Source organism: Microtus ochrogaster, assembly GCF_000317375.1.
Source record: "Microtus ochrogaster isolate Prairie Vole_2 chromosome 6 unlocalized genomic scaffold, MicOch1.0 chr6_random_2, whole genome shotgun sequence".
NCBI lineage: Eukaryota > Metazoa > Chordata > Mammalia > Rodentia > Cricetidae > Microtus > Microtus ochrogaster.
The window spans coordinates 5,610,448-5,632,743 of record NW_004949095.1 but is presented as its reverse complement, the minus strand read 5'-3'; the positions used below and the strand labels follow the sequence as shown (position 1 = coordinate 5,632,743).

Below are 22,296 nucleotides of genomic sequence, written 5' to 3'. Positions count from 1 at the left end.
TGACGGGGGGGGGGGGGAGAAGAGAAAGAAGAGTCACAAGGAGACCAAATGGAGGTTGTGCGAATGGGCAAAGTGCTCTCCAGCCTCTGAGGGGGGGGGGGGGGGGGGGCACACACCTGTGATCCCAGCACTGAGTAGGCCAATACAGGAGAGAGCTCAAGAGGTCCACACCACGGGTGTGTAGCTAAGGCATGTTTAGACCAAAAACTTTTTTTTAATTAGGAACCTTGCTACAGAATGTACTATGTGTAGATTAAATTTTGTATTTTTCTAATGTTGGCCTCCTTTCTTACTGAGACCTAGTGATTGGTACTCGCCTGCTTTAGCTTAGGGAGTACTGAGTCCAGCATGTAAAGCAGCATGGCTTGAAAGCGGGATCTCGAACAGCTAACAGCAGCTCACAAAGTTTATGAGCTCTGCTGCCTAGCCAGGGATGGAGATCTAACAATTCATACTACATGAAATGCCCAGTAAAAAGTAGATTTCTTGTTCAAGTCAGGTGTTGCGATGCCTATCATCCCTATTCAGGAAGAAGAGCAGGAAGACAGCTGGGGCTGCAACAAAGCCATGGGGACCCCGCCCCATCCAGGAGCCAGACACAGGTTTCTCCCCCACAGGCCAGGCCATGTTGACAGTGCTCAACAGGGCGTACTAACCTAACAGAACTAGAATCCTAGAAATACCTCATGATCACAAGGGCATACAAGTGGAAATGTAGAGGAGAGGCTGCAGAAACTTCCAGAAACACTCTAGAACAACAGAGCAGTGGAGAGATTAAGTTGGAGAATCCTGAGTTCTTGAGACGAGACCTCTGAGGAATGATGCCAATATACACATCTCAGCGTAGCAAGCACTGTGCCCACAATTGGCACACTAACAAACATCGCGGTGAAAAACCATGGAAATGAAATAGCGAGGATGGTAGCACACCTGTAGTTCTAGCACTTGGAAAGCTGAGGCAGGGGGCTGCCAAGCTTAAAAAAACCTGGGCTGTACTAGTGAATTTGAGACTGGCTGGGGCTGTACACTGAAGACCTTGTCTTGATGTTTGTCTTTTTGAGACAATGTCTCATACAGCAAAAACTGGCCTTGAACTCAATCTGTAATCCCAAAATGACCTTGACTGTTTTGCCAACATCTTCCTAGTGCTGTAATTACAGGCATGTGCCAGTACACCTGGATTTATTTGGTGCTGGGCTTAGACTCAGGGTTTCTTGCACATTAGGCAAGCACTTTGATGATCCCTAGGCTCCAAGACCTTGTTTCTAAATAAAGACATTGGATTGGATGCGAAAAACTAAAGCAAAACTAGGGATCAGTGAAAAGGCTGCTAGTTCTTCCTTCATATTTGAAATATAAACATGACCTTTACCAGCTAAGAGAAAGGGTGGGTGGGGAAAGAAAATTAAATAATCCATAGAAAGGAGGATATTACTACTGGTAACATAGAAATACAAAGGATTCAAAAAAACTTACTATACACCAACAACCTAGATTGTGTAGAATAGACAAATTCCTGTATGTTGAAAACCTACCAAGATTAAATCATGAGGAAATAACCCAAACAGACTTTTAACAAAAGTCTGTTTTTTTTTAAGTCTTACATCAAAGAGAAGCTTCATGCAGAAATCTACCTTAGTAGATTTAAATCTACCTTAATAGAGTTAAAGTCTGAGAAGGGCATAGTGACACGCGTCTTTTAATCCAGAGTCAACTGGATCTCTGTGAGTTCAAGGCCAGCCTGGTCTACACAGCAAGTTCCAGGACAGCCAGAGCTGTGTTGAGAAACCCATTCTCAAATAAATCTGGGTGTGGTGAAACACAGTAGTAATCCCAGCACCAAGGAGATTGGGAAAAGAGGGTTAAGAGTTTAAGGTTGGTTTTATTAAACAACAAACACTAATACCAATTCTATTGAAACTACCCCAAAATTGAAGGAATACTACCAAACTCATTCCATGAGGTATTACCTTGATAGCAAAATCAGACAAGGATATAAAATAAAAACAATAAAACCCCACGCCAAACCCAAAAATCTATAGGCCAACATCCCTGCTGAACACAGATGCAAAAATCCTTAACAAAACATACAGCCTAGGCCGGGCGATGGTGGCGCACGCCTTTAATCCCAGCACTCGAGAGGCAGAGGCAGGCGGATCTCTGTGAGTTCAAGACCAGCCCGGTCTACAGAGCTAGTTCCAGGACAGGCTCCAAAGCCACAGAGAAACCCTGTCTCGAAAAACCAAATAAATAAATTAATTAATTAAATAAATAAACCATACAGTCTAAAACAACATCACAACAAAAAGATCACTCACTATGACCAAAAGGAATTCTTTACAGGGATACAAGGATGGTTCAATCTCTGTAAATGATTAAATGATCTATCATATTAGCAGAATGAAAGGTACAGACTATATGATCATTTCAATAGATGCAGAAAAACCAATTGAAAAACCTCTTAATGTTTAACAAAACCACCCTCAAAAAATCAAGTATAAAAGCAATGTGGTGGGGGCGCTGGTGAAATGGCTCAGAGGTCAAGAGCACTGGCTGTTCTTCCAGAGGTCCTGAGTTCAATTCCCAGCGACCACATGGTGGCTCATAACTATCTGTAATGAGATCTGATGCCCTCTTCTGTCCCACAGGGATACATGCAAGCAGAATATTGTATACATAATAAATAAATAAATCTTTTTAAAAAAACCTGCTATTAAAAAAAACATGGTGGGGCTAGAGAGATGGCTTAGTGGTTAAGAGCACTGCCTGCTCTTCCAAAGGTCCAGAGTTCAATTCCAGCAACCACATGGTGGCTCACAACCATCTGCAATGAAATCTGGTGCCCTCTTCTGGCCTGCAGACAGAGTACTGAGAATACTGTATACAATAAAAAAAAAAAAAAAAAAGCAACGTGGTGCATGCCTTTGATCCCAGCAGAGGTAGGCAGATCTCTTGAGTTCTAGGCCAGCCTAGTCTACAAAATGAGTTCCAGGACAGCCGGGGCTATTAAACAGAGAAACCCAGTCTCAAATCACAAAACAAAAAAATCAAATCAAAGGCCGGGCGATGGTGGCGCACGCCTTTAATCCCAGCACTCGGGAGGCAGAGGCAGGCGGATCTCTGTGAGTTCGAGACCAGCCTGGTCTACAGAGCTAGTTCCAGGACAGGCTCCAAAGCCACAGAGAAACCCTGTCTTGAAAAACCAAAAAAAAAAAAAAAAAAAAAAAAAAAAATCAACTAGTAAGAATGATGAGCTTGCTTATCTGTTAATTCTAGCACTTATGTGTGGGCAGGAGGATTTTAAAAAAATCAGTAGTTTGTATACATTAACAGCCAATTATCTGAAAAAGAAAATCAAAAAGACAAACTTATTTACAATTATAATAAAATACTTAGGAATAAATGTAACCAAGGAAGTAAAATAGCCTACACTGAAAACTAAAAGAGCACTGATGAGAAAGACTGGAAACACACTCATGATTATCAGCTAGCAGATTTAATAGCATAAAATGTCCACAATGCCAAAGTGATCCAGATTCAATGAAATGCCTATCAAGACATCTTTAGTAGTCTGAATGTAATTGGTCCCCATATTTTCATAGGGAGTGGCACTGTTAGGTGGTGTGGCCTTATTGGAGGTAGACAGGCTTTGAGATTTCCTTTGCTCAAGATACTGCCCAGTATTTCAGTCACCTTTCTGTTTCCTTCAAGAAGAGCACTCTCAGCTCCATCACATCTATCTGCCTGCATGCCACCATGCTCCTGATGATGATGATGATGGACTTACCACTGAAACCACTACGCTGTCATCCCACTTAAATGTTTTCCTTGGTAAGAGTTGTTATGGTCGTGGTGTCTCCTCGCAGCTGCAGAAACCCTAAGATGACATTTTTCACACAAATAGAAAAATGATTTCAAAATTTTTAAGAAACTACAAAATCCTTAAGTAGCCAAAAGAATTCAAACAAAAAGGACACAGCTGTATTATATTACCTAACTTGAAAGTTACTACAAAGTATGGAACCAAACCATCGTGGTACCGACATAAACACACACCAATGAAACAACAGAATGCAGAGAAATACAATATATACACTTCAGGCCAACAGACTTTTTACAATGGTATCAAAGTGCAACAGAGGAAGGGTAGTCTCTGTAATAAATGGTTTTGGGTAATGTGGCTGTGTGTATGTAGATCTTAGCTCTCACCACATATAAAACCAATTCAAAATAGATTAAAGAGGGGGCTGGAGAGATGGCTCAGTGGTTAAGAGCATTGCCTGCTCTTTCAAAGGTCCGGAGTTCAATTCCCAGCAACCATATGGTACCTTACAACCACCTGTAATGGGGTCTGGTGCCCTCTTCTGGTCTGTAGGCGTACACACAGACAGAATATTGTATACATAACAAATAAATACATATTTAAAAAATAGATTAAAGATTTACATGTAAAACCTGAAATTAGGACACAAATGTTTGAAGACCTTGGTACAGGCAATGGTTTTTTTGGAAAAGACCCCAGTAGCAAAGCAGTAAAAAGTAGCAATAAATGACAAAACGATTTCATCAAACTAAAAAGCCCAAAGGCCAAATAAACCATCAGGAAGAGACAACCTATGTTAGTGACACTGAGTTATTCTCCAGAATATAGGAGCTCAAAGAGCTCAACAAATAAGCCCATTAAAACTTCAACAACAGTTTGAAGACAATAGATGCTCTTCAAAAGACAAGTGAACTGGAGAGATAATTCAGTGACGAAGAATACTTGTTCAGTTCCCAGCACCTACAAGATGGCTCACTATTACCTCTAACTCCAGTCCCAGTAGACCCAACACTTTATTCTGGGCCTGTGGGAACAGGCATGTATGTGATGCAGGCATACATGCAGACAAAACACGTATAGCACATAATCTTTTTTTTTAAGTCTTAGAAGAGAGACAAAAGCAACAGCCAAGTATTCATCCTATGGAACAGAAAAGTTAATCGAACTGTGCATGTATCATGCAGCTTTTCCTGATAAAGATGACATGAACCAACTTCTGTTCACCTCTGTCTGACAGGGCACCAGTGCCGAACCAGAGGGATGGTTCCATCCAAGTCTACCTTGGTGAATCAATGAGTTTAGGGATGATGTACAGAAACTTGGGCGATTTTCAGGTGCTACATCACCAGAAAGCCTATCCTAGCACGGGTGTAACTCAGAAAGCTACAGCCCTGGAGCTCTCTGCTCAACGCATAAGCAACTCCACCAGTCTCTCCCGTTTGCAGCAACTGAGTGCTCAGGTAGCCTAGAGGAAGGGGCTTGTCAACCTAAGCTGCATGAGCTCCTGTCTTCCCTCCAGAGGAACCATGATTAACTCAGAGGACACACCTTACCCCAATCGGAAAGTTAAGACAACAACCCCTAGGGAGGCTACGGAAAGGACCTGTAAGACACTATGGAAATGGTACAGTAGTCATGCAAAGCATTAAGTATAGCTTGGCACAAAGGTGCACATCTATAACCCCAGCACTTAGAAGGCAGAGGTGTAGGATTCAAAACTCAAGGTCAGCCTACACTCAAAAGACCAAGGACTAGAGATATATCTCAGTCATATCTTCCTAGCCTCTGTGGTCCCTAGTACTACAAAAAGGAAAAACAAAAAGCTTTAAAAAATCTCAGCTAAAACAAGAAAATTTGAGTTAAATATAAAAATGTATAATCTGAAACTTATAAAATTATCCTAAGAAAACAGGGAATCCTTCTGGCCTCTGAGGGTACCGCACACTTAAATAACTGGCTAGAAGGGTTTGAGGCTGGGCATAGCGGCCCATACCTGTAATTTCATCATTCAGAGGACGATTAGGGTTCAAAGCCAGCCTGGTCTACACAGCAAGGATAAGGTCAGTCAGGACAACGTAGTGAGACTATTTTCAAAATAAAAAACTAGGAATGAATACGAGGAAGTGATATTTAACATAATTTCAACATTATACAGTGTATACAATGATTTAAAACATCACGATACTCAAGTATTTTATAGACATTAAAAATTTATTTAAAATACACTTCAACAGCTTTAAATATGCTACAATGTATAACATTCCAGTGTACACAGAATTTTGGGAATGCTGAAATATAAACACAAATCCCACTACAGGGAGTGAAGAGAAATGGAGTCATGTAAGACAGACACTGGAGCGCGTGTTCGGGGCAGCTCTGTGCTGAGGCATGAGACGGAAGCAGCCTGAGTCCATCAGTAGATGATGGGGTCCTGGACGTGGATGCACACACAGAGGGGAGAGTACTGGGGCATGAGAAACAGTGACATGGATCAATGTGCAAGACGTGTTGCTCGGAATAAGTCAGGGTCAACGCTGTCTGACCCCCTCGTGCTGTGTCAGGGAGCTCATCATGCGGAGAACTACCAATGCCCAGAGGACAGGAGGGCCGACAGGGAAACACCGCTGCTTCTAGACATGCGCACACTGCAGTAACCAAATCAGGTATTTAGAATATCCATGACCAGATTTCGTTGTGGTGAGAGCATTCGGAATCTTCACTGTTAGCTCTTTTGAAACACTCTGCAGGCAAACACCACGACCGAGTTCTTACCTGACTGTGTCATGATGGCCGCGCTGTCCTTGATGAATGTGTACAATGTGTCAAAAAGGTATTGGGACCTGGAAATGTGGGTCAGTTGTTAAGAGTGCTCATCATGTATGAAGTCCTGGGTTCAACTGCCAGCACCCATATGAACAGTGTGGTGGCATACAACAGCAACCCCAGTGGGAGGATCTAAGTTCATCTTTGGTTGCATGGCAAGTTTGAGGCCACCTTGGGAAGGACACATGCCTGTCTTGTAAGCATGAAAAAATAAAAGAGGTAAATAATTTTAAGAATACTCTCTTTGAGGATCTATACTTACTCTGTTTAATACATGTCTCAAGACAATCTAAGAACATATTTGCAGTTGTGTTCAGAATGGATTTTCAGAGAATCAAGTCTCTGTGTAGTCCATACACGTTGGACATATAACCACACATGACCTACCTGATGTCAGCCAGCTCAGGCTCCGAAGGTGCTGTACGCACAACTCTCATCACAGGATGCGGATCCATATCACAGCCTACTCCAGAAGGATGTATTAGAGGGATGCTCACTGATCATCCACTGTACAACTATAAAGATCTGCTTAGCTGCCCTCTCAATTAAAATCCTGGGAGAAATACTCCAACTCAAGCCCACTTTGCCAATAAAATACTTCAACCTTTATTTAAAACAAAACACAACTTGCAAACCATGTGAGATACGACAGGAAGCAGTCCCTGCCAAGGGCATCATTTATTTACATCAAGTTTAACACTGTTAGCAGTTCACAGTCAGACAACAGAGTGAGAGAATTAAATTAGAAAAACAATCAAAAATATATTACAGTAACAATTAAGAACAAATACTTGACAACAGTGGTAGTGTGACCCATGACTGACATGTTTTAGCTAAATCCCACATGGTCTCACTGGGCACTGTGTCCCCTTAGCAATGCACACAGTGCCCTCTGTGGGCTTCGCCCTCTGTGTACCACCCAGGCCTGCAGTGTAACCTTTGGTATAAACATTAGGGTTTTAAAGAGTCTGAATTAGCAAAATTTAGGACAAAGTTCTATCAACCACCATAAAATGTTCAAATTTACTTTTACCAAGCAAGCACAAAATTGGGGTTTCTCCACTGATAGTCACTACAGAATCTGATTGTGAAGGAGAGAAGGTGCAGGGTTCCAGGAAGGCTCTCAGTGCAGTGTGCTCAGGGAGCTGATCAGGGCAGCAAGCTCACCATACAGCTGCTTCTGCCCTCAGAGAGAGGGAAGCAGGAGCTGTGGAGAGTACCTGCCCTTCTCTTTAGTTTCTGAATACTCATTTTCCTGAAAGGTCCTTTCTTCAGGTCTCAGCAAAGGCTTCTCATGATGGAGTGTAAGTGGTATAGTGGAAGCTGGCCGTCAGATGGAAGAATGCTGTTCATGTGGCCCCAACCATCCGCATTCTTGCCATTCCCAATACAGACAGCATGGGTCTTAAGAACACCAAGCATCATGTAGGGAACTAAGGACCCTGAAGCATTGCAGCCCTGATTCAACAAAGAACTTACAACTGATGAAAATTAAGAACCTATGAATGTGAAATATTTAAGTCCCACATGCCACTAAATTGTATGGTCCCTAAAAACAAGATGTTCAACTCCTATTCAGGGCCACAGAAACAAGGCAAGCAAGTTCCACCCACAAAACTATCTCTTTTTTTACTAACTTGTTGGCATTTGACAATGCCTCCCCCATGTCCTAAGGGATTAGGGCCCGTACCCTGGGAAGAGCAGAGGACTGACAGAACAGCCCCATTCTCCCCTGAAGATGCTAGCGTCTGAAGGTAAGTGGCCATACTTCCCTTTGGATGGAGCAGGTCTGCAGGACCTGTCCTCTCTGGCTAATCAAGTTCCACTACTGTGTTCAGGTTGTGCAGCACCAGGGAAATAGAGAATATTATCATCTAGGAGGGGTAAATAGTCTGATTTACAGGTATGCATGGAGCAAGGTGTGTGTGGAGGGAGGGCTGAGAAAGGTGAGGCATTTTGACTGGGGAGGAGGGATCTTCTAAACTGACAAGGAAGGACTGTGAGTCCTGATGCAGTCAAGTATTTCTCCCAGCAATGCTCAGGAAGCCATCCTTGAAGGCACAGCTCTGAGCATGGCCTCTGCCACTCTGTCAGCTTCTAATCAAGACAAACTTGCCCCAGATCTTATCCAGGGCACAGTACATGGTCTCCCGGGTCATGTGGGGACCTAGTCCAAAACGAGAGAGTTATCATGGAACACTCAGTCAAGATGGACACGCACACATGGCATGGAATCAGCAGCCTTACAAAGACAAGCTGGAGACAACAGTCAGCTGCCAGTCTCCTCACTAGCAGGATCACAGGCAACAGCAGTGAAGTTGGGTCACTGTGCTGTGCTGACTAGAGCAGGTGACAGCAACCAGTCTCCAAGCACTATGACCCCTAAGTTGGAAAAATGGAACTCTATGCACAAGACATTAGGAGTGGGCCAAGTTTTAGAAGCATCCCAAGGCCACGCCTCTCTACCTGGGAGGCGATCCTAGCAACATGGGAGCCACGGGCACTCTTGGGCTGCATTGGCCAGTCTGTGCACAGATTCCCTTGGAACTGACTTGCTCTAGGCTCCTGCATGCCTATAAAACTCAAATAGGAATTTTCAAAGACCTGGACAGCTACCTGACGAAGCTAAGGCAGCTGACAGTGGATGTAACAGTTACTGGCCACAGCAGATGCTGAGGGTGTAAAGATGGATCCCAGATCCCGGTGAAGCAATTAATGCATGCAAGATGATGAAACAGGTCGCTAAGAACAGAAATAAAGACTCTATCAACCCAGTACCGACTCCCCTGAACACACAGCCTAATGATGACAATGATAGCACTAGCAAAGATAGACAAATATGGGGAGGTCAGAAAAGTCACCTCCACACAATTACTACAAATTCAGGGAGGTTAGAGAAGAGTGCAGCTGGAGGTAAGCTGCCTGCCTCCACATAATTTACCTGCACATACGATTATCTAATAGGTGAGGTAAGCTCAGCTACCTATTTTAAAGGAGAGATGATCAAAGTCAATGTCATTTATAACTGGTAGAGAAATTCTGGAAATTCTCCAAGTACATCAGTTCTCTACCTCCCCCCCCCCAAGATATTAGTTTAAAAAGATACTGTCAACATGAACAGGAAATGAGTCTGCTCTCACCAAAGCAAGGATGTAAGAGCTGAGCGCATACCAGATGACTGCTCTAAAGAAAGAGGGCCTTCATCTTTCAATCCAGGCCCAGACAAGCTGCTGGTATCCAGAGGGACAAGCCCCCACTCCTCTTGAGTCTTATTCTGTGGCCCAGGCTGATGTGGATCTGGAGATTCTCTTGCCTCAGCTCCTTCACTGCCAGGATTACATGCCACTACTTTACTAGTTCTTAACAATGAGAACAAAACCAAACAACTGGTCCCCAGTTTGCTGACGTTCCCAGCTCTAAACTATGAGCAGTTTCATATGTGACTCTGTAGCGAACTCCAGAGGAGAGTCTCTAGCTGCAGGTCCAGGTCAGGGCATCCTCTACAGAAATCACAACCCAGCTTCAGAGTCGGATCGCATCTACTTCTCAAGTGCTTTCCCATTATGCCTCAGTCACTAAAATGACACAACAATAGATTTCTTTTTGAACAAAAAGGAATGTAAGACTGGTTTTGTTCTTTTTTTGTTTTGAAATAACTCAGGTTTAGCTATTTTTAGCTATGAAGTGCAGATTTCTGTGTGGCTGAGGTCTAGAAGAACAGGGCTATGTTGGCTTCATAACCAAATTCTACTAAAGGCTTGTTTGGCTACACTGTCACCACCAGGGCCCGCCAGAGCCTGTGCTTTACAAGCGTGCAGCACCATGGATACTGATTGTCTAGCTGAGCACCTCACAAGGCAGCAGGAGCAGTGGAGAACCGCCAGTGTCAGGACTCCTGAATACTCCCCTCAGCTCTGCTACTAACAGCCATCCTCTCCAGGTCCTTCTTCTGCAAAGAAAAGGGCCTAGAGTGTTCTGTTCAGCCAGTGGTGTTTGAAACCTGGAGAAGTTCTTGGGAAACATACTAGCTACTCTCTCAGTCCACCAGGAATTCCAGTGTAGAATGGGGCGAGTTCATGAGGTTCCCTTTAAAAACCTCTAAGGACTATTGCGTGCTCCTGGGTTAGGAGTGAACACTATCAGTCAACATTCATGGAGTGTGTACCGGGTACCTGAGCTACCTAGTCTACAAACATCACCTTACACTACTGACGTTGCTGGATCCCCTAAACTTAAAAACCCAGTCTTCATTATGCCAAGAAACAGTTTAATCAGTCAGTTTGTCAACATTTCTAACTGAAACCTGACAATGCTGCTGGAAACTAGTCTCTACTATATGATGGATGACCTTACACAGAGGCCATCCTGAAATGACCCAATCAGTTTCTCCCTAGAGAGATCTAGTTTGGTGCACCATGTTCAATTCAGTCCAATTTACTACAAAACACATCTTTTAAGAAAAGCCTATTTTAAGGTTTCTCTTTCTGAATGTAATGATAGAAAACACCTGAAAATGTGAAATATAATTGTAGCCAAAGCTTAAAAAAAAGCTTCCTGTAAGCACAATTAGGATATATTCACTACAAAATGCAACGTGAAGGTGGGGACCCAACTGAAACCACAAGACTTGTGCATAAAGGAATGAAGTTGTGGCAAGACATGCATAGATCAAACGACTTTAGGACCTGCCATCTGCTGTTTTCAGGCTACATATAGTAAAGTAACATTTTTAATTTCTAAAAGCAGTTTTCTCTGCTTTAGATTCAAACCTTCAAATCTGCTGTTTTTAAGCTGGTCCCTTGCAGGTATATAAAAGGAAAAACCTAAATCATTCTTCCATAGCAAGTTGACAGGGCCTCTGTGACCTGAGGCCTAGTCCCTGAAAGCTACACAGTTCATGCATCATGGGGCGTGTGCTACAACAGTCAATGCTACTCGTGGCAGTGCCGAGAAAGTCAGTTCAGCTCGCGGACTCAGGGATGACCCACTCTGCAGGACAGAATCGGTGTTGCCCTCAGCCCCTCAGACTAAGAAGAGCAGGGAGCTGAGATACTCAGTAGTGTTTCTCCAAACCTGTTTTCAGAACTCTCAAGGGAAAACCAACTATCCAACAAACAAACAAACAAACAAACAAAACAAGACCCAAATCTGAAAACAACTATCTCTTATGATATCCCATTATGGCAGGGATGAACTTTAAAAGCAGCATTAATAACGGCCTCAAATTTTAGCTTTCTCCTCCCCATCTATACGAGGCTAACTGCTAAAACAGATTCAAGTATACGGGTGCATACAATCGTGGGGAGTGGTGAAGGAGGAGGTGGGAAAATTCTCTTCCAACTACTACAAGGGCATTAACCTGATCCCTAGCTGCCCTGACTGCAGCCGTGGGAACACACTGACACCTGTAGGAGCTGTCTCCTCCACTCCAGACCTCCTCTTACCCTGAGCCTTCTCTGGAGCAGCAGTGATAAGTATCCAAATATCCTTTCTAATGAAAACTACATTTCTTCCTTGGTCAAGCATGCCAAATGCAACCTGAAATAGTTTCCCTTTTAGGATTCTGGCCCAATTACTGTAAGCATTGCAGTTCTAAAGTTTCTCATTTGGGAATCAGCGGAGAATGAAAAGCGACCCAATGTACCAACACTAAGAGCTCTCCAGAGAGGCTCTCGAAGGGAGCTGCAGATTAGTCTGAAAACACTCTCGAGAATCTGGGCTAGTGCCTTCAATTAATAGATCCAAAGATGGGCGGTGACCTGACAGTGATCGATGACGATCAGGAAGAAAACACTGTTTAGTGAGTTCCTATCTTCCTGCATTAATACTCTAAGAGAATAAAAAATAGATATTTTGTATTGGGTTCTCTTTGGGGAATAATAGGGGTGTTCACAAAGTTAAAAAAAAAAAAAAACAACACACACAAAACAAAACTGGAATTAGACCCAGCACCAAAAACATCAACAATATGTTGCCTACTAAGTTTTTAATCCATGTTACCCTATTAGCTTCCATACCTGTAATTTAGGGACAGGAAATGCCTATTTTTCAAAGGCAAATCCTATTTGCAGGTTAAACCCTTAGGTTTCTAAGTCTAATTGGTGCTCCCTGAAAATAACCCACTCCTATAACGCACTCTTAAAATAGAGGTGAAAGAACAAAATAAATAAAACTATATTCCCAACACAAACTCCATCAACATCAAGTGCGACGAGGGGGTGGTGTGCTATGTGAGCAGAGAAAGAGCATGGAAGACTGCGGAGGCAAGCCTTAGTGAAGAGGCCTTCTCCACTGTCACCGGGTTAGTGCAGGGTGTCATGGGCAGGGAAAGGTTCTCTTCTCAGCCTCAGGCCTCTGGGCCCAGCCAGCAACAAAAAGGTACTGTAACTCCTTGGTATTTTAATCTAAAAAAAGAACATTTGTAGCTGCTCAAGTGGCCATTTTGTCAGTATTCAGGGGGCATAGAAGGTCTCCTCGATGAGAACCTGTAATGACCACTACTTTTGATATCGATGCTGGGTAATGCCCTGAATGCTGCCAGAAATAAGGACAGACAGCTTGCCCAGCAAGGGACAGAGAAGAACCACTAAGACCCACCCCCCCCCCCATGTCCGTGGTTTACAGACAGCCACCACGAAGCAGCAAGTGGATACTGGTCCATTGGGAAGTAACATGCTAGAAGAGTGGGAGGGGTGACTGCTAGTCATCAGTTTTATGTGTCAACCTGCCTAAATGTCCCTCCAATTCTGTACTTCTTGTACCAATTAATACACCCAAGGTAAACAGGGCAAAAGTAGACAGAGGGCCACACTTACCAGCTGAGTATTCTAGCAATCTAATTTGCAGTTCTTGCTACAGCAGCAATGACCCATGGGAGCCACTTCTGACAGCCTTGAGTAAAAACTCCTGCTACATCCCTTGCTTGGCTTTCTCCTGTTCCTGAATCTGCATGGTGCGCTGAAGCACAATCACCCCAGGACATGCCAGGTCAAGGCCTGTTTCATGATACAGAACAACTGCCAGCAGCCCACTGGAGCGCACAGGCTGTTCTGGCTAGAGAGGGGCTGCACTTTCGTATGACATATGCTCCCTTATTTTCCAGTGCAGGTTCCAACTCTGTCCGCACTTCCCTGCTCCACCAAACTGACTTATCTATTTCTGTGACTTCCTTTGCTATTATGAGATGAACCTGTAAACGTGAGAATTCAGGGATCTGAGGTACTTCACATAAACACACTCAAGTATCAGTCTGTCACTTTTTAAAAACAAGAACACAGGAAAACGAGTCCCTTTCCCTCTCCCCTCAGATATGTGTGCATTTCCCACCAGGCTGACAATGGCTACCTCTGCACCACATCACTAATTTCCTGTACACACGATAATAAGTTATTAAGGACAGGGTTTGTCCCAGGCACACCAGCAGCTGTGGAAGACACCTGCAGCTCCTGTAGGCTAAGTTCCAGTTTGCTCACAGCCTCTCGGAAGGCAAATTTGTTGCGAGTCTGAGGGATGCAGTCCACGTACCCTGAGCAGTAGTCAAGCAGCTGGTGCCCAGTGTCCACCAGTTGGCTATTGGGCACAGGTTCCGTGATTGCACTGGACAGTAGGTCGGCACACTCCAGCAGGGCCTCTTTGCTGATTTTGTCAGCTGAGATTTTCTCCACTGCCTGTTTGGTTTTTCTCAGGGCCACCTTAGTACCTGCTGTGCCATTGGTCATTTTGGCTGGCGAGATGGAAGATGTGGGCAAAGGCACTTGAGGCGGGGGCATCACTGGCCTCCCAGGTTTCCCACTACTGGGCACGGACCCTGGAGCTGCCTTTTTTCCTCCCTCCTGGGTTTCTGGAGTGGGCTGTCCTGCAGGTGGGGCAGCTGGCTCTTCCTCGGGGTCTGAGCATGTGGATGGATGCTGCAGTAGTCTCATCACTGGTGGTGGGGGTGGGGCACACTTTGGTTTTACCCGTCGGGGTCGGTCCTTGTCTCCAGAGGATGTGACCTGATGCTCAGATAAGAGCTTGAATTTATTCCCCTGAGAGTCTGTGCCAATGAGCTGCACATCCGCTGGAGTGTGTTTCAGAGTGGGTGATATAAGGACTGGCACTTTGTGGTTGTGGGTGGTTGGGAGGACAGCTACAGCCTTGGCCGGAGAAGACCAGCCTGGCTGTTCTCCATCCTCTGGGCCTCCAGCGACTCCAAGTCGCGTCCCACCATTTCTTTCCTTGCCTTTGGGGGCAGCTGCCACTCCAGCCACCCCTACCCCTGGAGAGTCACTCTCTGTGATGGCCGGATCAGGGGCTCTCAGGGGAAGGGCTGTGGCACCTCTGGGCAATAGTTTGGCTTTTGGTCTCTCCCTGGCTGGAGCGGCACCTTCCTCAGATTTTTTTGGAAGCATGTCATTAGCCCTGTCCACATTCTCTTCTTGCTGAGAAGAGGTGGACACTGTCCTTTCCAGCTGGAGTTTGGACCTCTGGCAGTTCCTGGGAAGGGTCATTGCCATCCTATCCTGCTCTGGAAGCCCTGAGGACATGGAAGATGTAGAGTTTGACCTTGGAAAAGGCTTGGAAGTGTCATCACTGGCTGTGGGTTTACCTGCTCGTAAGCCCAGTGTCTTTTTGATTAAGCGAGGTGTAAAGAAGCCTGTGATGCCAGACCACCCACCCCCAGCAGTGCCACTGCCCCCGCCCCCACCACTGTCATCATTACAGAGGTTCCTCTGTGCAAAGCTCCCCCCATAGCACTTGGCTGGCATCAGATTCGACTCTTGCTGGCCGGGAGTGAAAGAGAACCCATCAGCATGCTGTAGAGAAGCAACAGATGAGAAGTTACCCGTGAGTTCATATTTCTTGTGTGGCTGGTTTTCCATTTCGCGAAAAGAGCTGCTGCGCTTAGGGGGTGTGGGAGCATTTCTCTTTTTCATGAAGGAGCTGAAGAAGCCTCCCTTCCTATCCCTGGTGAAGCATGTCTCTTTGGCATCTTCTAAGAGGCTGCTAGGTGACTTATCTCTTTGTTTTCGAGGCAGAGCTGGGGACCCGCTGGAGGCCTGTGCACTTCTAATGAACCCTGCTGAGAAATGGCCAATCAATAACAAGAAAGACAAAGGTGAGCCGGTGAGCATGATTAAGTTAGAAAAGTTCTATTTGCATTTATTAAACATCAGATGCTGGCATTACATAGGAAACTAATAAATACATGATCAGTTTCAGTGACTAGTGTCCAATTGTGGTGTGGATATTAAAGTGACACATGCTATTCATATTCATTCTGTCTTCATCCCTTCTCTACAATACAGATGCATCTGCCATCACCTATCTGGATAACTCTCTGGGAGCCAGGGGCTGAGAAAACAGAGCTGGCAGCAGCTCTGTTGGATGGACAGGGCTGCCCATACTGGCAGGGCAGGGCCAAGGCCCATCATGGCCCCTGGTTCTTCAGGCATGCACTTTCTGTTTTGACCTCTCCTACCTGGTGCTGAGCTGGAGGCCAGGCTCTCGGAGGCATCAAGGCCCCCATCTAAGTTCTCTTTGTTCTCCCCCTGCTTCTTCAGAGTCCGAGTCTTGGAAGGAAGTAGAGGTAATCGAGGCAGGTATGGAACCACAGATGAGGAGGAGGCAGCTCTCCCAAGCTCCTCAGCTACCTCTGTAAGAAAGACAAGGTCTGGTTTTTAAAAAGGCAATCTTAAGATAGAGAAGGCAGGCAATTGAGAAAAGAAAGAAGGAGCCCAGAACACTGAAGTACATGATTGCAGCAGGCGAACAGGCTGTGTTACAGTTCTAGCTGCTCCCAAGGCTGAGGCTAGGGATGCATCAGCCTGGGCAAAATGGCAAGATGCCATCTGGAAAATAAATTATACAAAACATATAAATGAAACTAGAGCATATAATCTCATGAGTGTACAGGAGCCTGTACATGTGATGCCTTCCCCAGTTGCTTTCCACCTTACTACTTGTGACAGGGTCTCTCCCCAGTCTAGTTCGACTGGGCCAGACCTAGACCGACCGGCCAACAAGCCGGTAATCTTCCTACTTCCATCACCCACAGGTGTGTACTGTCATGCCCAGCTTTGCATGTGGGTGCTGGGGATCTGAATTTAGGTCCTCTGACCTGAATGCCAAACACTTGACTAACTGAATTACCTCCCAGTACCATGTATACTCTCATATACAATTTCTTTTACTCAACATTATTCTATAGATTTACAGGTTACTGCATATGGTGGGATCTCTTTCTCATTGTATAGTAGTATTCTGAAGTGTAATATGACCAAAATTGATTTGTTCTCCTGATGGTTAGTTAGGATCTTTCCAATTTTAGCAACTATGAATACGTTGCCAGGAACAACCTGATACGTTTGTTGGTTCACAAGACCATGAACATCTAACTGATATAAACAGATCATGGGGTGCACACTCACTGTTCTTCTATCAGTTCTGGCCAATATAACAGCCGTAACAATTTACACCTACATTGCCAGTGTGTAAGTGTTCTGGTTACCTATTCAGCATGCCTGCAAGAACTGAATGCTGTTACTCTATAGTGTATGTAACTTTAATTTTTCTCAATCTGGTAAGCATGTCATGGGAATCTCAATAGTTTAACCTGTACTTCCTGCGGCAAGTAATGTTGCTCATAGCTTTGCATGCTTACTGGGCTAAGTGGGTATTTGGAGAGCCTAAGTGCTGTTCAGATGCTGAATAAAAAAAAAAAAAAACACATGTCCATTAGGTTGCACTTTTCACTAAAAAGTAGAGAAATATAATTTATTCCATTTCATGCATGTGAAACAAATCAGTACATTCCCGTCTCCTCCCCCCCCCCACCAACTAACCACCTACAATAGGAAAAAAAAAAAAACCTGATTCTTTTGAGCTGGGAATGCCACTCAGGTGGTAGAGTGCCTGTCTAACATGTACAAAACTTTGGGTTTAAGCCCAAGTACCCAAATTAAAAAATAAAAAACCTAATAAACAATCCCCCCAAACAAAACTTGATTATCAAAAAAGTGTTCACTCTGTTGGTCACCCTTGGCTGCCAACTCATGAGTTTTGTGTTTTGTTTTTTTAAATATTTGTTTGTTTATGTCTTATGTATGTAGTGTTCTGCCTCCATGTATGCCCACAGGCCAGAAGAGGGCACCAGATCTAAAATGGTTATGAGGTACCAGGTGGTTGCTAGGACTAAGGTCTTCTGGAAGAGCAGCCAGTGCTCTTAACCTTTGAGCCATCTCTTCGGCCCTAAAATGTGCTTTGATTTTGGGACAGGGTCTCACTATGTAGCCCTGGCTGGTCTTGAACTCACAGAGATTCACTTGCCTCTGCCTCCCAAGAGCTAGGATTAAAGGCATGCGCCACCACCGCCCAGCTGAGTTTTGTGGCTTTTACTGACTGAGGCAAAAACATACTTTTTATTCCTAAACAAAAATGAAACACAATCAAGTTGTAAAAATTTGTTACCACTTAATCAATTGATTTGGTGTGTGTGTGAGAGAGAGATGACAACCTGAGGGGAGGATAAAGGCATATTAAAAACTGACATCACATTCGTTTCCCCGTTCTTCTTACCTAGTGTGACAAACCACTAGGGAAAGACAAAATTCAACTCTCAATTTCTTCTACTATATTAAAACTTGAAATTACAAGATCAATTCTATGCGATTATAAAGAAAAGGAAACGTTTTTACAAAATTTCAGAACTGTATCACAGTGTCTAATAGACAGATAAAATTAAGAATTCTGTAGTCTTAGCTCTCCAAGAACAGGGTCTCACTCCATATCACAAAAGGGCAGGCTATTAACTTTATTAGTCTCATGCTGTAGCTCAGGCTAGCCTTGAACTTGAGAGCTTCCAGCCTCAGCCTCTTGAGTGCTGAAATAACTGATGTGCCACACACTGCTTACTGCTTGACTTCTTCAGGTATGAGTACTACGTACAAAAGCAAGCAACTTCCTATATGTGTCCATACATCCATTTCTTGAGTAAGGACAAGTTTATCTCTACTGATAGCCTAAAATATTTAAGGATATAAGTTTTCAGTTATGTGGTTATACAATCAACAGTTCACTCAATGCTTAGGTTGTTCCTATTTTTTCAGTATTATAAGCAATAGTCAGATGCCACATCTGCCTATAGATAAATCTTGGTTATACTCTATTGGAATTTCGTGATATTGATGGGGGGGGGGTCTAGGTCTTGCCTTAGATGTGGTTTGGTATGAGAATATATTTATTTTTAAGGATTTATTTTAAATTATGTACATATGTGTGGGAATACATACATGAGTGCAGGTGCCCACAGAGGCCAGAAGAGGGCACTGAAGTCTCTAAAATAATGGTTCTCAACCTTCCTAATGCCATGACCCTTTAATACAGTTCCTCATGTTCTGGTGACCCCAATCATAAAATTATTTTTATTTGCTACTTCATAACTTTAATTTTGTTACTGTTATGAATCATAACATAAATATCTGGTATGTGACCCCTGTGAAAGGGTTGTTCAACAACCCCAAGAGTTTGCAATGGGTGCTCTAAAGCCAGAGTTATAGATACTTGTGAGTCTGGCCCCCTGCAAGAGTACTAAGTGTCCTGACTGCCAAGCCATCTTCCCATCCCCTAGAATATTTTCTTTTTTTTTTTTAAGTATTTATTTATTTATTTATTTATTTATTATTCATACAGTATTCTGTCTGTTGTGTATGCCTGCAGGCCAGCAGAGGGCACCAGACCTCATTACAAATGGTTGTGAGCCATCATGTGGTTGCTGGGAATTGAACTCGGGACCTTTGGAAGAGCAGGCAATGCTCTTAACCTCTGAGCCATCCAGCCTGCCCCCCTAGAATATTTTCACACTTATTTTTTAATCTCCTTCATACTGTGTTAAGAACTACTGAAGTTACTGATTTTCTTTGTAGAGACTGAGTACATTTTAAATCAAAATGTAATTTCAGTATGAAATACGATATAAAAACCCCCAGAACTCCTGGGCAGTAGTGGCGTACACCTTTAATCCCAGTACTCCGGAGGCAGAGAGGTAGGCAGATCTCTTGAGTTTGAGGCCAGTCTGGTATACAGAGTAAATTCCATGACACGCAGGGATACACAATGAAACCTTGTCTCAAAAACCAAGTAAAAAAAGAAAGAAAGAAAAATGAGAAACACAAAACTTTTAAAAAGGTGTAAAAAAGCAGAATAATAAAGGTCAAAAGTCAACTTTAAACAGTTAAAAACTATAGTAGCTACCCATTTTGAATGACCATCAATACCTTGCAACTGGCCACCAGTAGTCAATCCCCAGCCACAAGATTTACCTTCAGAGATGCTGGAGTCATGAAACATTGTTTCAAAAGCTTGATGGGTTTCAGCAAAAGAGGGCCTGTCAGCAGGGCTCCACTTCCAGCCTGTAACAGAAGAGAACTTATAGCCTCCTTGACAGCGTCATGCCCAGAAGCACACCAGCAATGGGGTCCACACGCCATGGTGTGTGCCTATCAGAGTACTGCATGTGTAGGTGAACCATGGGATGTATGGCTACTTCCTGGTTCCAGCCATAGAGTTCCCACTCCTTGGTGTTGGTCCCCATTCCTACTACTTTCACAAATATGAGGAAAAGATCAGGAGAATGTTTAGAAAATGGCAAGTTTTCCACTTTTAGAAAAGTGAACTAGTAAGATTGCTCAGTGGTATAAGTGCTCACCACCAAGTCTGATAACCTGAGTTCAATCCCTGGCTTCACAATGTGAAATAAGAGAATTTATACAGAGACTCCCACACTAAAACTGCAGCACACCCCATAAATAAATAATAATAAATAATTTAAAAAATAACTGGCTAGGCATGGTAGCACACACCTTTAATCCCAACACTGAGGAGGCAGAGACAGGCAGATCTCTGAGATCAAGGGCAGTCTGCTGGACACAGTGAGTTCCAGGCCAGAATGGGCTTCATGATGAGATACTGTCGTTAAAAAAAATCAAACAAAAACCAACCAACCACCACCAACAAAACACACCCAGGTTCCTAAAAATTGAGTGTATAAATCCAGAAGTTTAACAAGCTATCAGAAAGATTACAGAGTTCACACTTGATAAAGGGTAGCACGAGCCGCAAATGCTCGTTGAGAAAATAATGCAGTTGCGCGTGAACACAAGCACACTCTTGGTTACTACTCAATTCCTAAGCTTGCATCCTCAGGCAGTCTGATGCTTTTGTCCACATTCATAAGAGATTACTTTCTGGTTTTTTATGTGTCTAGAAAATGCATGGGAGTGTGCATTTAGACGCCCACATGTAAGGCTTGTGGAAGTCAGAAAAAAACACAGGATGCCTTTCTCTACTACTCTTTGCTTTAGTGCCCTTACACAGGGTCTCTCACTGAACAAGAAGCTTGCCACTTCAGCTAAGTATGCTGGCTGGCCAGTGAGCTCTGGGACCTCTTTACATCCCTGATGCTGGGATTACCAGCATGTGCAGCGGAGACAGGCTTTTCACTAGGGATTTGAACTCAAGTCCTCATGCGTGCAGAGCAAGTGCTCTTACACACTGAGCCACCTCCCAGCCCATCACAGGTTACTTTAACAATCACACTCTTAAGTAACCATTCATATCTAGCTGAAAGCAGCCATCCTCCTAATATTTTATGCAAACTCAACTTCTCACTGCCTTATTAAATATACAGAAATTGGCTCTGTATATGGGCCACAGACAGCTTCTTGGGATTCCAGTAAGACTCAATGGTATATCATGCACTGTGCCAACTGGCCCTGTCAATGACAAGCTCTTTAACTGTTAATGAGACTAGATCCAGTCTATCAAGACTGAGAGCAAAAATGGTAGATTTCATTAACCACCCTGTTGCTGGTTCTTTTTCAAAAATGGTAGATTTCATTAACCACCCTGTTGCTGGTTCTTTTCAAAGCTCAAATATACAAAACACTTACATGCTCTCATAAGTTCATATACTTTAGGGGGGCACCCCTCAGGCTGTTCCATTCGATATCCTTTTTCCAGTAGGTCATAGACTTGAGATAGGTCAATACCTGGATATGGTGACATCCCATATGTAGCAATTTCCCATAACAGTACTCCAAAAGCTGTGTAAAGGGATTAAAAATATATATTTTTATTGGTCCCAATTCCAATTTTCTATACTAATTTGGTCTACTGAGTCTCTCTACTTAGTCATTCTACTTGTCAGGGCAGTAGAAATTAGATCCAGGATAAGGACAAATTCTAAATGAAACATTCTCAGACCGTCCTTACATAGAGCATTCCCTATGACAGAATCTAGAAATAAGCACAAGCTCACAGGAAAAGCAGGAAGCTTTAGAGAGGAAGGACTGGTACAGATCCACTGCAGTGTGAGGTCTGGACTGGACCCTCTTTCAAGGCATAGGGGTTTTGGTTTTGGTTTTTTCCCCCCTAAAAACAGGCTCTTACACAGTTCAGGCTAACCTAGAACTTACTATATAGAAAGCACAGGCTGGCCTAGAACTTAATATATAGCGAGCACAGGCTGGCCTAGAACTTACTATATAGAGAGAGCACAAGCTGGCCTAGAACTTACTATATACAGAGAGCACAGGCTGGCCTAGAACTTACTATATACAGAGAGCGCAGGCTGGCCTAGAACTTACTATACAGAGAGCACAGGCTGGCCTAGA

The 22,296-nt window shown here is 43.7% G+C and overlaps 1 protein-coding gene across 8 annotated transcripts in view; it reads right to left on the bottom strand.

The window, feature by feature from the left end:
* Nucleotides 1-6,052: 6,052 nt before the first annotated feature.
* The window catches only part of Abl2 (ABL proto-oncogene 2, non-receptor tyrosine kinase), an 83,724-nt gene continuing 67,480 nt past the window's right edge, over nucleotides 6,053-22,296 (bottom strand). For 3 of the 8 annotated variants that reach the window (XM_005363910.2, XM_013352504.2, XM_026787603.1), the window contains 4 exons: nucleotides 21,574-21,726; nucleotides 19,945-20,034; nucleotides 16,107-16,280; nucleotides 6,053-15,707 (listed from right to left, as the gene is read on the bottom strand). In XM_005363910.2, the coding sequence (XP_005363967.1) occupies nucleotides 13,987-15,707; nucleotides 16,107-16,280; nucleotides 19,945-20,034; nucleotides 21,574-21,726 (2,138 nt within the window). In that variant the 3' untranslated portion in view covers nucleotides 6,053-13,986. The remainder of the gene's footprint in view (nucleotides 15,708-16,106; nucleotides 16,281-19,944; nucleotides 20,035-21,573; nucleotides 21,727-22,296) is intronic. The other 5 variants (XM_005363915.2, XM_005363916.2, XM_005363911.2 and 2 more) reach the window with 3 other exon arrangements.